Source organism: Gopherus flavomarginatus, chromosome 5 (genome assembly GCF_025201925.1).
Source record: "Gopherus flavomarginatus isolate rGopFla2 chromosome 5, rGopFla2.mat.asm, whole genome shotgun sequence".
Classification (NCBI taxonomy): domain Eukaryota; kingdom Metazoa; phylum Chordata; order Testudines; family Testudinidae; genus Gopherus; species Gopherus flavomarginatus.
In genome coordinates this window covers 129,586,142-129,603,587 of record NC_066621.1, presented here as the reverse complement: position 1 = coordinate 129,603,587, position 17,446 = coordinate 129,586,142, and the positions used below count along the sequence as shown (strand labels likewise).

The 17,446-nt window shown below is 44.1% G+C and overlaps 1 protein-coding gene across 1 annotated transcript in view; it reads left to right on the top strand.

Moving 5' to 3' along the window:
- Positions 1-16,999, top strand: part of CATSPERB (cation channel sperm associated auxiliary subunit beta) — a 95,962-nt gene extending 78,963 nt beyond the window's left edge. Inside the window, exons 24-26 of the mRNA XM_050956007.1 lie at positions 3,168-3,268; positions 5,554-5,628; positions 16,790-16,999. Of these exons, the coding sequence (XP_050811964.1) occupies positions 3,168-3,268; positions 5,554-5,628; positions 16,790-16,999 (386 nt within the window). The remainder of the gene's footprint in view (positions 1-3,167; positions 3,269-5,553; positions 5,629-16,789) is intronic.
- Positions 17,000-17,446: the final 447 nt, after the last annotated feature.

Genomic DNA, 17,446 nt, shown 5'->3' with positions numbered 1-17,446 from the left:
TTGTGATCTGGGAAAAAGGTCCCGGCCCTAAGCCTCCTGAACAGGGCACTGTTCCTAAATATGCGTGCATCGTGCACCTTTCCAGGCCATCCAGAGTAAATGTCAGTGAAATGCCCACGGTGATCCACAAGCGCTTGCAGAACCACAGAGAAGTACCCCTTGCGATTAATATACTCCGATGCCAGGTGGGGTGGAGAGATAATAGGAATATGCGTCCCATCTACTGCCCCTCCACAGTTAGGGAAGCCCATTTCTGCAAAGCCATCTAAAATGTCCTGCACGTTACCAAGAGTCACGGTTCTTCTTGTCAGTGTTCCATTAATGGCCCTGCAAACTTGCATCAGCACCATTCCAACGGTGGACTTTCCCACTCCGAACTGGTTCGCCACAGATCGGAAACAGTCTGGAGTTGCCAGCTTCCAGATTGCAATAGCCACCTGCTTCTCCACAGAAAGGGCATCTCTAAATCTCGTGTTCATGCGCCACAGGTTGGGGGCGAGATCATCACAAAGTCCCATGAAAGTGGCTTTCCTCATACGAAAGTTCTGCAGCCACTGCTCGTCATCCCATTATTGCAGGACGATGTGATCCCACCACTCAGTGCTGGTTTCCCGAGCCCAAACGCGCCGGTCCACGGAGCAGAGCACGTCTGTTATTGCCACTAGCATTGTACTGTCTGCATATTGATGCGATTCAGTACCATCGTCCGACTCCTCAATGTCAGTCACACGCACATTTAGCAGCCTAAGGATTAGATCCACAGTAAGGCGAGATGTGCTGGCAATAGTCATTAGTAAGGTATTCAGTACCTGAGGATCCATTCTTGAAAGATAATGCAGAAAAACCGCTTTAGAGTCACAATGCTGCCACAGTGCTCCGCATGTGTACCAAAGCAACGCTGGCCGTTGGAACAGGAACAGGAAGCAGAAGGACAATCACACTTCCTTCCCCTTCCCACAAGCCCCAGCGCCGCTGTGGGACGAGGTGCCCTGTGGGATAGCCACCCACAATGCATCACTCCCAACAGCGCTGCAGTGTGGCCACATCTAACAGCACTTGCAGCGCTGCTAGCAGTAAGTGTGGACACTCTGCAGCGCTGGCCCTATACAGCTGTACTAATACAGCTATAACAACCAGCGCTGCAAAGTTTTAGATGTAGACATGGCCTGAGTGGTGGGAAGGTCTGGGACAGACTGAGGAGCAGGAGTGGCTCAAAGTAGCAGGAACTGCCTGTAATGAATCTTATTTTCCTTTGTCTCCTGTTGGCTTAGAGGGAATCCCCTCAGGCCTGAAAAGCACTTTGAAGTCCTCAGAGGGTGGTGCTCTAGGAGGCCAGGACATTCAGGTTCAAGACAGAGACTGCATTTCTGCCACTTCCACACCTGTTTCAGCAGACAATCCTGCTGAGTCCTTAGCAATCACATAAGCTTTGGTTTGAAGGGTTGTGATACTGCATAAGATAAGAGCATTGCAACATTTCAGGGAATGCTGTAGCCCTCAGAGGGCAGAACCCTATTGATTTTTGTTAAAATCAGAAAACCTGAAAACCTGATTTCCACTGTGTGATTGGAAAATCTGCCCCTCAGAGTTCCCATTTGGTGCTGCAGGCAGAGGAATCTTTATGGTGGCACACATATCCTAGCAGCTTAATATGCTGCTCTTATGGGGTACACAGCTTAGCGGATATAAGTAATAAAGTGTATAGCCCTTTAGTTTGAAGTTGTCATCTGTAGCAACTGTCAGAGTTTCAGGATAACTGCACCTGTATTTCCCCTCCATGGTCCCTCAAGGGCACTCACTTAAGATTTCAGGCTCTCAGCCATCACATCTCTTAGGTGGAGACTGGTGCTTCTTTCTCCCTTCTGACAAGGAGTTTTAAGGCTGCACAGCCCATGCCATCCACTGTGATATCCCCAGCAGGCCAGGTCACCTAATGGCCAGCATTGTCCAAGGACAATGTTTTCACCAGTGACCACACAGCTCTTCCAAAGCAAAGTACATTTATTCTTAGCCAAAAGCATCACAGAGAAAACGTATAAAAAAATCAATGAACAGATTTAAACATGCACTAAATGGTCCAGGAATCAACTAGAAATCTTATGGGTACTAGTAAGCCAAAGTCTTTCCAAGTTTTCAGCAAGGGCTGGGGTCCTCTCTAGGACCTAAGGTCTGACCATTTTTTTTAATCAGATGCAAGAGACACACACAAGTCTTTTTAAACTCAGCCCTAAACCAGTATATACAAACAACCCTATTAGAGAGTACTCCTCTGGAGCTGTTTACAATCTGTGGGACTGGAGTGATCACACACGCACGTTCTAAGTTCCTGGAGGAGCTCTGATAACCCTGTCCCATGGAGTTGCGTACAGTCTTTGGCCTACAATGATACATAAACATTTGAAACTTAATACAATAAGATCCCCAAAGATACTGCATGCAGTTGCACTATCTGCAACAGCAATCTTAAAGTATGTTCCTTTATTTTGCTTTTTTGTAATACTGTATAATTGGAGTCCCCAGTCTGTATGTTTTTGTGGATGCAGGGAAATTTTTCAAGAAAAGGGAGACTTTTTTTTAAACAAGAAGGCAAAAATTTCCTAATTATCCTTTCTCTGTGATGCTCAGAAACTCAATGATAGGTGAGTGATCAAAACTACATAAAGGCCGGATCCTACAAGATTCTGAGCACCTCTCATAATACTGAGTATCAGAGGGGTAGCCTTGTTAGTCTGGTTCTGTAAAAGCAGCATAGAGTCCTGTGGCTCTTTATAGACTAACAGACGTATTGGAGCATGAGCTTTCGTGGGTGAATACCCACTTCGTCGGATGCATGCATCCGACGAAGTGGGTATTCACCCACGAAAGCTCATGCTCCAATACGTCTGTTAGTCTATAAGGTGCCACAGGACTCTTTGCTGCTTTCATAGTACTGACTGCCCCTAGCTCCCACTTTCTTTCATGGAAGTTCATGGTACTTAGCATCTCGCAGGAAGCTCTCACCATCTCACAGAGGTAGGCCTTTAGACTAAATGGGCTAACACATTCCTCTTCCCTTGTCTGTCTGTGAGTCATAGAACCTAGATTACCAACTACCTGTAATAGAGAAAATGGAATTATATAAAAAATGTGGGGGAAAGAAAAAATGGAATAACTCTACTGTTTTACAGGTACCAATGAAACACCAAGCATGTTAAAAATGAGAGCATATTTAGCTGATAAACTCAACATTACACTGTATAATCCAGAAGGCCTAGCCCTAAACATATATGTAAGTTGTTGGGTTTTTTTATTTCAGATAAAAATAAATATTTTGGACAAAAATGAGCATGAATCAAAGCTACATATCCAAACACCATTCAGCTCTGAGGAAGTTCTGATCTGAATACAAACTTCCTTTCCATATAAAACCGAGATCCAAGCACACCCATTCATAGATCAGACCCATCTGTAATCTGAATAAACTGTCTTTTATACTTTATGACCATACCATATGTAGCCTTTAAAGGTGCTGATCCTTTAGGTAGTAAAGAAAGTATTTTGGCAGTTGTTTCACATATGATCCTTTTGACTATATTACTTTATAAGTTTTGTTCAAGACATTACCATCACTTATTTCACCAGCCTGTTGTATATGCAGTCACCAAGAAGTTCCTTTGGAAAAAATACTGATTACTAAATAAGGGCATATTTGATCTATCAATCTAATTTATTTTATCTATCTAATCTAATCTAATCTATCCATGAATTATGTTTTCTAAGCGGTTTTAGTAACCCTCTAAATTACTCCTGGTATACAAAATTCTGGGTACAGTCTTTCGAAGCCACTTTTAAATATTTTGCCTAAACTTTTAAATATCAAAACTTCATATTAGAGCTGAGCAAAATTTGGAATTTCAGTTCCATCCCATAAGAAATTTTGGGGGAAGTTCTATGACTGGTATTATGCAAGAGGTCAAACTAAATGAGCACATAGGATGAAACTTTGAAATTTCTATTTTTTTTGCTGAATGAAAATTCTGAAAATTTTCACTGCAGAAACTTCAAAATGTTTCATTTCAACATTTTTCATTGTTGACAGAATCAAAACATTTTGACATTTCTGAAAACTAAATGTTTCATTTTGTTTTGTTGAAATGACCCGAAAGCTTCTTTCAAGTCAGATCAACATTAAATTCATTTTCCTAGCTTAGTGAGCTGGATCCACATTGCATTGTGGGTTCTTTCAGGGAACCAGTCTACAACTCCCATAAGGCCATGTTCTAGGGACATACAGTTTATATCTTGTATTAACTGATCTGAAGTTAAATGTTTTGGGGCAGTTCATTAAACAAAATATTCTAATTTTGGTTAAACTGAGTCCAAAAAAATGTCATTTCATTTTTTCTATGGAAAATCAAAAATATTGGCATAACTTTATTTTTGTTTTCAGTTGAAAAATCATTCTAATGGAAAATTCTCAAACAGCTCTCCTGCCTAATACTCTAGCAGCCCTTGCTTCCAAAATGTTTTTTAAATAATTTTATTAAAATGAAGTAGCATTTTATTAAAAATATTCTTTGCATATTTTAACTTTTTTGCTTTCTTCTAAAGTTTTCAAAAAATATATTAAAATAATATTAAGCACAGATTAAAAATTAAATTTTGAAAGATTTTGGTGTGTTTAGGAGAGTCTTACACTTTTCTTCTGCATAAAAGAGTATGGGCCAAATTCAGCCCAGGTGTAACTCCAATGAATTTATGGCCATTTATACTGGGGCTAAGATTAACACTTGGTTTTTCATTTAACTTCTTTCAGAAGTTACATTGCCATTTCAAAACTAGGCCATTTATGGAAGCAGAAACCAACATTGGCATTTTCTAGTGAGGTATTCAGGGGACCAGTTATGGCCCCATTTCCTAGTAAATCTACTTAGAAATGCCACTTTCTGAGAGCAATCCACTCTGCATGTTTTGGAGTAGTAGAACCCATTTCCTCTGCCCCTTCAAAATGTAAAAAACACTCTATTTTGTCCTAGAGTGCTAATGGGATTGGGAACTACTCAGTCTTTTGATTTCCACATTAGCTATTCTGAAGTGGAATCGGAAGTAGGCAAGAGTATTCTGTTCCCTTTGCCCCCATGCTGTCCTGCTGCTGAGTCTTCTCTGATAATGAGGGAAATGAAGATGACCCTCTAGATTTTAGGAGCAACCTCTGGAGAAAACATGCAGTTTGCAGTGGCTTTCTTCATGGTCTGCTCCCCACCCCTTGTCAATTTTATGTTGATGCACACCACAATCAAGAAATCACACACTGTTAGAGGAAGCCCACTGATGGCCCCAATTAATCCCCTGCCCAACTGCATCTGCAAGCAAAATAGGTTTGTCCCTCACTAGTTGCTCTTACTTTTGCCAACTTTGCACGCAAAACTGCAAAAAACTTCAAGGAACCAGTTGAAAATGCTTTCTGTGCATGTTTCTGCTCAACGGGGCCTTCAATATGTATTTTCTTTAATTAAACAAATTTTGTTCTTAAAACAAGAGATCCATCAATGCTGTTCTGTTTTGTTTTCACAGGGGTCTGAGCTTTTTCATTTCAGGGTAGCAACTATTCCTGGAGTCTCCTTTTGTAATCTACTTGATGAATTTCAGGTACAGTAAATAGCCCATAATTTCAACAAATGTCACTTTAAAAAAATGATCACAGCATTTCAAATGAAAGACGAGAGCTGTCACAAAAGGTGTACTTGCTAAACTTGGATTTACACTTTTTGTAAAACAGGGATACTGCCCCCACATTCTGCCATTCATACAACTGGTCTTCCTCAGATGTGTCCCAGAGTCCAAATTTTCCACAGGATTTTGTGGAAGTTGCTGCGCCTTGCAGCTCTCCAAAGGAGGTATATAGGAGTTGCACGATGGCAGCCAGGGCCGGCTCCAAGGGTTTTGCCGCCCCAACCAGCCCCCCCCGCCCCCCAAAAGCCGCGATCGCGATCTGCTGCAATTCAGCGGGAGGTCCTTCGCTCTGAGCGGAAGTGAGGGACCCTCCGCCGAATTGCCACCAAATACCTGAAAGTGCCGCCCCGCTCTGGAGTTGCCACCCCAAGCACCTGCTTGATAAGCTGGTGCCTGGAGCCGGCCCTGATGGCAGTTGAGGATGACCAGATTCCACGTGACAGAGCAAATTAACAGGAAGTAGATACTGGCAATAAAAAATGATTTTCAACTTCCTTAAATAGCTGGCCATTCCATTTTTGGTGGTCGTAAGCCAGAGGAAGAAGGCAAGTATCAAATGGGAACAGGGTCAACCTCCCCACATTCAAGTTCCAAAAGGAACTAAAGAAATGAATTTAATTAAATAACTTTATAAAATCTTACTATAAAGAAACAATCTAATTTTTACAGCATAACATGGCTATTTTATAATCCACAGACATTATCTTCACAGTTATACATAAATATAAATAAAGAAAACAAATTGAGATCTGAACAGTAAAGTCCTCAAAAGCTTAGGTTCACCTATGTCTCCATTAGAGTTTTTGATCAACAAATTTACACACCCCTCCACTTGCTTATAGGAAAATTCAATTGGAATCTATATAGACCCTTCTGCTGCTGAAATCACTGTTAGCCAGTCAGCTAACTGGTTAACTAATCACTCAGTTAAGTGTATAGAATTAAAGAAAACCCTGTTACAAGAAAATACAAAACTGGAAATAACAAAATATAAATGACTCTTTTCCCTTTACTACATTTAAAGAAAAGTTGGTGAGTCATATTAGTTGGGACAATTTAGCTAGAACAGTTTAGCTAAAATCAAAACAACATTCAAAGCATACAACTAACATAGAAGTTATTTTCCCTCCCAATTTGCTATAATTAATTTTCTATACAATATAAATAAAATTTGCTGTAATTGACATTGCCCATGCTTCCCTAGTAGAGGGTTAACAATACCACTAACCTGCTGCAAAATGCTTCAGAGTTAGGGACAACCGCCTGATTTCTGCTCCTGGACTCAGCTTCTGTCAACTCACACAGGGGACATGGCCCTTTGTAAAGCAGCTGCCCTGACTGCTTGCCCTCATGGAGTCTGACCCCAGCAACATGGAACCTATTGGAGCATACCCAAAACTTCCACACCCAGATCCAGAAGCTTCTGGATGTGGAGTGCTAAATCTGCCAAGCAACAATGATCCAGACACTACTCACGTCTACCTCCCCCAATGAGTCTCTTAAAGAGATATTGCCCTATTAGGCACATGGGTTACATTCCCGCTTGCTGATGTCCACATCTGCAGAGAGTTCTCCAAGTGGAATGCTGTTGCTGAGGTAGCTGACTCTTTTTCCATGTGGAGTGAAAGAGCTGCACATGCAGAGCGTCCCATTTATGTGCATATTATTATTATTCATTATTTTATGTAACTACTACTACTAACAATAATAACACGTGAGTACTTCTATAGCACTTATCCATAGATCTCGAAGTACTTTAAGAAAAGGTCAGTATCATTATCCCCATTTTACAGAGGGGCAACATAGCACCTAGAGGTCCAAATCAGGATCAGAGCTCCATTATGCTGAGTGATATACAAATCCATAAAATAGATACATAATCCATAGTGAAAGAAGATAAGTGATATATTAAGGGTGGGGAGAGAGGGTGTATATGAGAGACTTGGTGGGATAATACACATGACTGGAATGTCAGTATAGAAGGGTACAACTTACTCAGGAAGGACAGGCAGGGAAAAAAGGAAGGAAGTGTTACCTTGTATATCAAGGATATATACACTCAGACTGAGTTTGAGATGGAAGTAGGAGACAGACTTGTTGAAAGTCTCCGGGTAAGTGTAAAAGACGTTAAAGAAAACAACAAAGGTGATGTCATGTTAAGGGGCCTACTATAGACTACCTGTTCAGGAAAAAGAGGTGGATGAGGCTTTTTTTAAACAACTAACAAAATCATTCAAAGCACAGGACTTGGTGGTGATGAGGGATTTCAACTTCACAGACATCTGCATGGGAAAATAATACAGCAGGGCACAGATTATCCAACAAGATCTTGGAATACACTGGAGACAATTTTTCATTTCAGAAGGTGGAGAAAGCAACTGGGGAAAGGCTGTACTAGATTTGATTTTGACAAATAGGGAGGAACTGGCTGAGAATTTGAAAGTGGAAGGCAGCTTGGGTGAAAGTGATCATGAAATGATAGAGTTCATGATTCTAAGGAGGATAGGAGGGAAACCACCACAATAAAGATAATGGATTTCAAGAAGGCAGGCTTTAGCAAACTCAGAGAGTTGGTAGATAAGATCCTATGGGAAGCAAGTCTAAGGGGAAAAACAATTTGAGAGAGTAGTCACTTTTTCAAGGACACATTATTAAGGGTACAAGAGCAAACTATCCCGCTGGGCAGCAAAGATAGAAAGTATGGCAAAAGACCATCCTGGCTCTTCTAGCAGATCTTTAATTGTCTGAAACTCAAAGAAGGATCCTACAAAAAGTGGAAACTAGGTCAAATTACAAAGGATGAATACGAACACACAAACCAAGGAAAATTAAAAAGGCCAAGGCACCAAATGAGATTAAACTAGCTAGAGGTGTAAAGGGCAACAAGAAAAAATTCTACAAATACATTAGAAGCAAGAGGAAGACCAAGGACAGGGTAGGCATGTTACTCAATTAGTAGGGACAGACAATAACAGAAAATGTGGAAATAGCAGAAGTGCTAAATGACTTCTTTGTTTCAGTTTTCACCCAAAAGGATAGTAACAATTGGACATCTAACATAGTGAACATCAGTGAAAATGAGGTAAGATCTGAGACTAAACTAGGGAAAGAACAAGTTAAAAATTACTTAGACAAGTTAGACGTCTTAAAGTCACCAGGGCCTGAGGAAATACATCTTAGCATGCTCAAGGAGCTAACTGAGGAGATATCTGAGCCATTAGCAATTATCTTTGAAAACTCATGAGATGAGAGAGATTCCAGATGACTGGAAGAAGGCAAATATAGTGCCAGTCTATAAAAGGGGGAATAAGGACAACCCAGAGAATTACAGACCAGTCATCTTAACTTCAGTATCTGGAAAGATAACGGAGAAAATAATCAAGCAATCAATTTGCGAACACCTAGAAAATAATAAGGTGATAAGGAACAGTCAGCATGGATTTGTCAAGAACAAATCATGTAAAACCAACCCAATAGCTTTCTTTGACAGGGTAACAAGCCTTGTGGATGGAGGGAAGTGGTAGATGTGGTATATCTTGGTTTTAGTAAGGCTTTTGATACTGTCTCGCATGACCTTCTCATAAACAAACTAGGGAAATGCAATGTAAATGGAGCTACTATAAGGTGAGTGCATAACTAGTAGGACAACCATTCCCAGAGAGTAGTTATCAGTGGTTCACAGTCAAGCTGGAAGCCCATGTCAAATGGGGTCCCACTGGGTCCAGTTCTGTTCAATGTCTTTGTAAGCAGAGTCAGGATGAGCTCTACAATGACATCTGGTGGAAAGAATTTCAGAGAGTGTATTTGCATAGGCACGCCTACCCCATCCCATGCTGCCGAGCTGTGGGACTGCTTTGTGACAGAAATGACTCAACCTCAGTTGAGTGGTACTTGCTAGACAAGGGACATGGGTTCCAAAACCCAGTGAATTGAGAGAGGCTGGGAACAGGTATCTGTGCCTGGTGGTGCAGTCTCCTTGTGGAGCCAGAAGCACCAGTTCCACCCCCTCCTCTCTCCACTATGGAATATCAGAGTTGATTTTTTTATTCCCTCAAGAATCTAAATACAGGTTACTGAGCTGAACTCACTTTGGGCTAATGGTGCACTAGCACTGGGGCTCCCCTACTAAGAGCTGAGATCACTAAGAGTTGAAATCACTAAAGAGCTGAAATTACTGAGCTGAGAGCACTGAGTACTGTGCTAACTAGTGGGGAAGCCTGAAGCTATACTGTGGAACAGAGCAGCTGGCGGAGTGGAGCAGTTGTGGGGACGGCTGGAGCGGATCACGGGACAGCTGGTGGCAGCAGAGCGGCTGGCAGAGTGGAGTAGCTGTGGGACGGGTGGAACGGCCCACAGAGCGAGCGGAGCCGAGCAGTTTGCAGAGAGAACTGGAGCAGCTCATGGAGCAGAGCAGCTGGTGGAGCGAAGCAGTTTCTGAGGATGGCTGGAGGAGCAGAGTGGAGCGGCTGGTAAAGCGGAGCAGTTCGTGGAGAAGATGGAAGCAGAACCCACAGAGAGGCAGGGCAGTTGGCCCCGGACCACATAAGGTGCCCCTTTCTACCCAGGCTGGGGGGAGGGACCTCTACAGATAAACTCTTGATCTCTGGGGTGGCATTGACTAGAGACTTTTGGGTTGTTGGACTTTGGGGTGATTGGACTTAAAACCCTAAGGGGAAAAAGGACAGTGCCAAACGTACTTGGAGGCGGGTTTTTGTTTATGGTTTGTGTTATAACCCTGTGTGTGGTGTTTCTCCAATGGGATGCCGTATTGATTCTTTCCTTTATTAAAAAGATTTTGCTACACTCAGACTCCGTGCTTGCGAGAGGGGAAGTATTGCCTCCTAGAGGCGCCCAGGGGGATGTGGTATGTGAGTGTCCCAGGTCACTGGGTGGGGGCTCGAGCCGGTTATGCATTGTGTTACTGAAACAGAAGCCCTGGATACTGAACCCGGCCCTTGTTGCTGCCAACTCAGAGGGGCAGAAGGGTTACATCTTCATTAATGATTTAGATAATGGCATAGAGAGTACACTTGTAAAGTTTGTGGTTGATGCCAAGATGGGAGGGGTTGCAACTGCTTTGGAGGTTAGGATTAAAATTCAAAATGATCTGGACAAACTAGAGAAATGGCCTGAAATAAATAGGATGAAATTCAATAAGGACAAATGCAAAGTACACCATTTAGGAAGGAACAGTCAGTTACACACATACAAAATGGGAAATGACTAGCTAGGAAAGGAATCTGAGGTTATAGTGGATCACAGGCTAAATATGAGTCAACAGTGCAACACTGTTGCAAAAAAAGCAAACATCATTCTGGGATGTATTAGAAGGAATGTTGTAAGCAAGACACAAGAGGTAATTCTTCTGCTCTACTCCATGCTGATAAGGCCTCAACTGGAGTATTGTGTCCACTTCTGGGTGCCACATTTCAGGAAAGATGTGGACAAATTGGAGAAAGTCCATAGGAGAGAAAAAATTATTAAAGATCTAGAAAACATGACCTATGAGGAAAGATTGACAAAAATGGGTTTGTTTAGTCTGGAAAAGAGAAAACTGAGGGGAGAGACATGATAACAGTTTTCAAGTACATAAAAGGGTACAAAGAAGAGGGTGAAACAATGTTCTAGTTAATCTCTGAGGATAGAACAAGAAGCCATAGGCTTAAACTGCAGCAAGAGCGGTTTAGGTTAGACATTAGGAAAATCTTCCTGATTGTCAGGGTAGTTAAGCACTGGAACAAATTGGTAAGGGAGGTTGTGGAATCTCCATCACTGGAGGTTTTTAAGAACAGTTTAGACAAATACCCATCAGAAATTGTCCTGGCTTGATGGCAGGGGACTGGACTAGATGACCTCTTGAGGTCCCTTCCAGTCCTACACTTCTATGATTCTGTAATTTCTACATAATTGTTTTTATTTACAAAAATACATTTCCCCACTCCATCTTCTCACTGTGCCTCTCCCCCAGCTTTGAACCTAGCTGTTCTGTGCTGAAATATTTGTTGTAGATGTTGTGACAGAGATGGGTCTTGGAGAGAGATTTGTAAGAAGGGATGAGTAGTGGCTTTATGAATCAGCTTAGGAAGAGCATTCCCCGTTTAAAGAACAAAGTGTATAGACATCTGTCTGAGAAGCTGAATATGAGGCCTTGAAGCTGGCATCACTGGAAGAGCAGATGAGGCAGGGAGTGATGCAATCAGAGATCAGAGCAGATAGGTAGGGAGAGGGAGCTCCATAACTGGTCTTGATAGGAAGAACAAGAAACTTGAACTTGTACAGTGGCTGAGTGAGCATAGGTGCTGGAACTAGGAGTGCTGGGGGTGCTGCTGCACCCCCTGGCTTGAAGTGATTTCCATCAGAGACAGGGTTTACAGTTTGGTTCAGTGGTTCTCAGCACCCCCACTATACAAATTGTTCCAGCACTCCTGCAAGTGAGAGCCCCATGGTAGGAAGGATCCAAAGAAGGAATGATTATGTGGTCAAAGCCATGGCCAAGGAAGATGGACACCAGCAGTTGCTTTTTGTATAGACTGGAGGGGGTGCTGATTTGAGTAGGAGGGAGGCCAGAGAAAAAGAGGTTGCAGTAGTGAACATGGAAAATGCTGAGAGCCTGGGTCAGAGCATTAGCGCAGAAAGAAATGTTCAGATTTTGGATGATGGAGGCAGTAGTGGCAGGGTTTGGACATAGCCTTGATGTGCAGGTCAAGAGAAAGGAAGGAATCAAAGATGACCCTTAGGTTAGTGAGCAGTGAGGAGGCTGGTGGTGGTGGTGACAGTCAGGAAGAACAGGCAAAGCAGAGAGGGTTTCAGATCATGAGTACAATCTCTTGCTATGTTCCTAACACGGTTCAGTTCATGGCACTGCTTGATTAAGAACTAAGTTTTTAGGGCAGTTTTGCTGGTCTTCCAATACAGCTGCTTAGAGAACCAAAGCAATTTCAGTGATGGAAAACCCAGAAAGAAAGATTTTATTTACTAACCATAAATATGTGCTTGGATATTATGGTCATGACTGTGTTAGAAATAGTTAGGTGGGCAGATTAGGTAGCAAGAGCTTTTATATCTTTAAGAATTATAGTTAGGATTTGATAAGCATCAATGACATGTTGAAAAAATAGGTACTTTTCTTACAGCAAGATAGGTAACACATTGTAGAGTCCTAGTGTTGTCATGTCAAGATGTAATTTTACCTCTGTGTAGCTGGTCAAGATGAATCATAGGCTAAGCCAGGCCTGCACAACATACGGCCCCCGGGCCGCATGTGGCCCACTTGGGCTCACTGTGCAGCCTGCGGGGGGTGAGTAGGTGGGCTCACTGTGCAGGCCTCCCCCCCGGAGCGTCACTGCTGGAACAAAAGCTGTGCACAGCTCTCCCAGCTGCTTCTGCCTATGGCAACAAGATACGCCGGCAGCAGGCTGAGGCAGCTGGCTGCTGCATGTCGGGGGGTAGAGGGGAGAAGGAGGCACACACTTGTTTTTCAGCCCTCCCCTCCCCCAGCACCCACCTGGAGGAGACGCCAAGGGGGCTTCCAACGGGAGACAGGATCATCTGCAGTGGACCTCACTCACCTGAGCAGCTGCTGGGCCTTCGGTGAGTGTTTGACCCTGTGATCCACCCGCCCCCGCCCAGCCACCACTCCTGCAAACACTGGGCAAGGGGCAGCCCCATCCCCCACCCCCAGTGAGGCTATGGTGAAGGGCAGCAGAGGAGGAAGGAAGCCACCTGTGATGGCAGTCCCCTCCCCCCAGCACCCACCATCCCCTCCCAGAGCCCACACCCCCTCTCCTGCCCCCAAACTCTGTCCCAGAGCCTGCACCCAGCCCTCTGCACTTCCTCCCAGAGCCTGCACCCCTCCATCCATCCTGCACCCCAACCCTGTGCCCCAGCCCAGAGCCTGCATCCAGCACCCAAACTCCATCCCAGAGCGTGCACCCCAGACTCCATCCCAGAGCCCAACCTCTCAATTGTCCTACGCCCCAATCCCCTGCCCCAACCCAGGGCCTGCACCCCAGACCACCTCCCCCCACCCAAACTCCCTAGCAGAGCCTTATGCAGGTTGGGGGTGAAGTTCAAGGGGGCGGGCTCTGAGCATTATGGGCACCACCAAAATTTCTACAAACCTGCTGCCCCTGATACTTGGGGTGCGGGGGTGAGGAGGTGAGCAGCAAGTCGGTGGATGGAGGGGGGCATCCATTTTCAGTATTTTAATTTTTGGTACTGCATTGATTGACTGCTGTGTGCATTAATATAGTGACCCCCTGAGTCTTTGAATAAGGCTTTATACTTGGGGAGAGTGAAGAACGGAGTGGCGAGTCAGTGGCTGGAGGGGGGCAAATCTCCCAGATTCAAAATCTGGAACTGTGTCCGTTGGTCCTTTTTGCTGCTTTTCTCTGGGCTGGGGGTTGTCCCAATGCTGCAAAGGAAGGTGCTTGCTTCTAACCACAGAGGCCATCAGTATGTCTGCTCTTCTCTAGTCATCCCACTTAACAAGTTTGATTGTCCGTGGTCTGGCTCCCGGCCCCTTTCCAAGGGTTGCAGCTGTCTAGAGAGGTGCCTGCCTTCCACGCCTTCCTCATTCACATCTCATTCATTCAACAGGGCATTTGATTCCACAGTAGGGGGATGATCTTATTCTACTTCTAGCAAAAAGACATTTTTCTTTTACCTTAATTATACGACCTTAGGGGCCCGCTATAACATATTACCAAGGTTCAATACAAAGTCATTTAAAAGTTACGCAAAAATGCGTAATACAGAGAGTAATCTACAACTGCATTGATTGACTGCTGCATGCAGTAATATAGTGACCCCTGGCTCTTTGAATGAGGCTTTATACTTGGTGGCGGGGGCGGGGGGAGGCAAAGAGGCAAGCAGTGAGCCAGCAGGGGTTCTAAGAGCAGGCATGGGGGTTTCTGGCAGGGGAGGGAGAAGGTGAAAGGAGGAGAGGGGTGGGTGGGGGACTGACTAGGAGGGACGCAGCAAGCCGGCAGGTGGCTAGGGGGTGAAGAGGGGTGTGATGGTGGGGCTGAGCAAGGAGGGGGCAGGTCCTATTTTACTGCTGTGATCTGATCACCCTATGCATGCCATTTCTTTCCCTCCCCCCACCTTCCTTTTCGGCCCACAGCTCTTTCGGTGGGGAGGCATTGGGGAAGGATGGTTTGTTTCCGCGGGGCGGGCGGCGCTGGGGGGTGGGTGTTTCTGCTGGGCCGGGCGGCACGGGGATGAGGGGGGGATGTTTCGGGGGGGCTGGGCGGCACTGGGGAGGGGGGTGTTTCAGCGGGGCTGGGGTGTTTCAGCCCTCAGCTGTTTTCTTTTGAGTAATATGGCCATTGCCGCTTTACGAATTGTGCAGGCCTGGGCTAAGCAGAATTTGTAAGAGGAAGCTGCTGATGAAGGAAAACATAATGTAATATTTAGCCAAGGAAACCATTTTTATGAGAGATAAGTGTAAAGAACTATTAGATTCGGAGGGATAGCTCAGTGGTTTGCGCATTGGCTTGCTCAACCCAGGATTGCAAGTTCAATCCTTGAGGGGGCTATGTGGGGATTGGTCCTGCTTTGAGCAGAGGGTTGGACTAGATGATCTCCTGAGGTCCCTTCCAACCCTAATAATCTATGATTCTAAGATAGACAGTTTCACAACTTCAAAGATCTTAACTAACTAGTGAAGGTTGAAAGCATGGAGTTTTATGTGAAAGGATTGCTGGTTTTTTTTTAAAAGTGTAGACTCTTATTTCACTGAAGCAATTGCTAGAATATATTTACAGCCATAGCCATGGCAAATTGCATTCATTAAAACAGTGGTTTTCAAACTTTTTCTCTGGCAACCCAGTTGAAGAAAATTGTTGATGCCTGTGAACCAATGGGGATGAGGGGTTTGGGGTGTGGGAGGGGCTCAGGGCTCGGGCAGAGGGTTGGGGTGTGGGGGTGAGGTCTGCGGGGTGGAGCCAGGCATGAGGGGCTCAGGGTGCAAGGAGGGGACTCTGGGTTGGGGGAGGCCACAGGGCTGGGGCATGGGGTTGGGGCGCAGACTTACTTCGGGCAGCTCCCAGTCAGCAGTGCAGCAGGAGTGCTATGGCAGGCTTCCTGCCTGTCCTAGCACCATGGACCGCACTGCACCCCAGAAGTGGCCAGCAGCAGGTCCAACTCTTAGGCAGAGGCCCACAAGTGGCTCAGTGTAGCTCTCACACGCAGACACTGCCCCCCTCCAGCTCCCATTAGCCAGGAACCAGCCAATGGGAGTGTGGAGCCAGTGCTCAGGGCAGGGGCAGCGCATGGAGCCCCATGGCCCCCCACCTAGGAGCTGGACCTGCTGCTGACCACTTCCAGGGCACAGTGCGGTGTCAGAACAGGCAGGAACTAGCCTGCCTTAGCCAGGCAGCACTGCTGATGGGACTTTTAACGGCCCGGTAGGCGGTGCTGACCAGAGCTGCCGCAACCCAGTGCCTTATGTTCCACGACCCAGTACTGGGACGCAACCCACAGTTTGAAAACCACTGCATTAAAGGACATTATGGTCCTTAAAATAATATCTAAGATCAGTGTTCTCTGTAGGAGAAAAGTATTTCCTTTTATATTGTACAAAAGACTGTCCTGAGCATAACAAATGCAAAATAATGGTTCATAAAAAATGATAGTCTAGAGTATACTAACCAAACTCATCTCTGGTATAACTTCTTTTGTGGAGTCATACCAGGAATGAATCAGACCCAGCAAACCTTCTGTAAAGCCTATCCGGGTTTGTTAATACATCAAAGTAAGAAGGCATGTGCATAATCTGAAGTTAGACCAGTTTTATATAGTCCAAAATATTATATCTGAACTGTGTAGTTGTCTAATTTAATCCCCAACATTGCTCCCATTGAAGCAATGGCAAAACTTCTGCTGATTTCAATGGAGCAGAACTGGGTCCTATGATTGTCAGCTCCCGAGGAAGAGAATCTCCCTTTTCTTTCTCTTTGTTGAGCACACTAACAGTATTAAGAAATAATCAATAGGACATGTTAAAACTTTGATATAGTATTTTAGTAGTTAAATTAAGACAATATAAGGATATGTTAAATGTTTTCTGTTGCAGATTTATGTTGATGAAGCTCCTTTGGCTTTCCCAGGACAATATCTTGTAAGCACAGTAACAGCTGTATTAGTAGGAGGCATCATCTTTGTCATATTTATGATGCAAATATATGAAATAAACATATGGAACAAAGTGAAAAGTAAAGTGAGGAAAAAGAACAAAGTATCGGTGTCTGAAACTTCAGCAAGGGTTACTTCTACTTCTTCCTAGGTTGGACAACCACACTTCTAAATGAAATACAAGGTGACACTCAATAGCAAGTTATTCCATCCCCCTTTATTAAATCTATCTCTTACTTACATTTCTCAAGACATACGTTGAAAGTAATTCCTATTTCATATTGTTACCTTTTCTATCTTCCTTCACTGATATTTTTACATATGTAATTTTTCCATCAGGATTTGGTTTCTTTATAAATGTATGTATTGAAATCTACAGGAAAATATATTCATTTACAAATTATTTTATTAGGAAAATGTTTTCAGATGTTGTAAAGAACTTCATTTGTAATAAGGTACTACTTAACATAAGTGAGAGTGCCAATACAGTAAAAGTCTGTAACAACACTTACACTTGGTTATGAAGAGAACTGGGAAGCCTTCGCTAGGCAGTGCTGCTAATGTTGTTCCGTTTATTCACCTCAGCAAAATAAAAAGA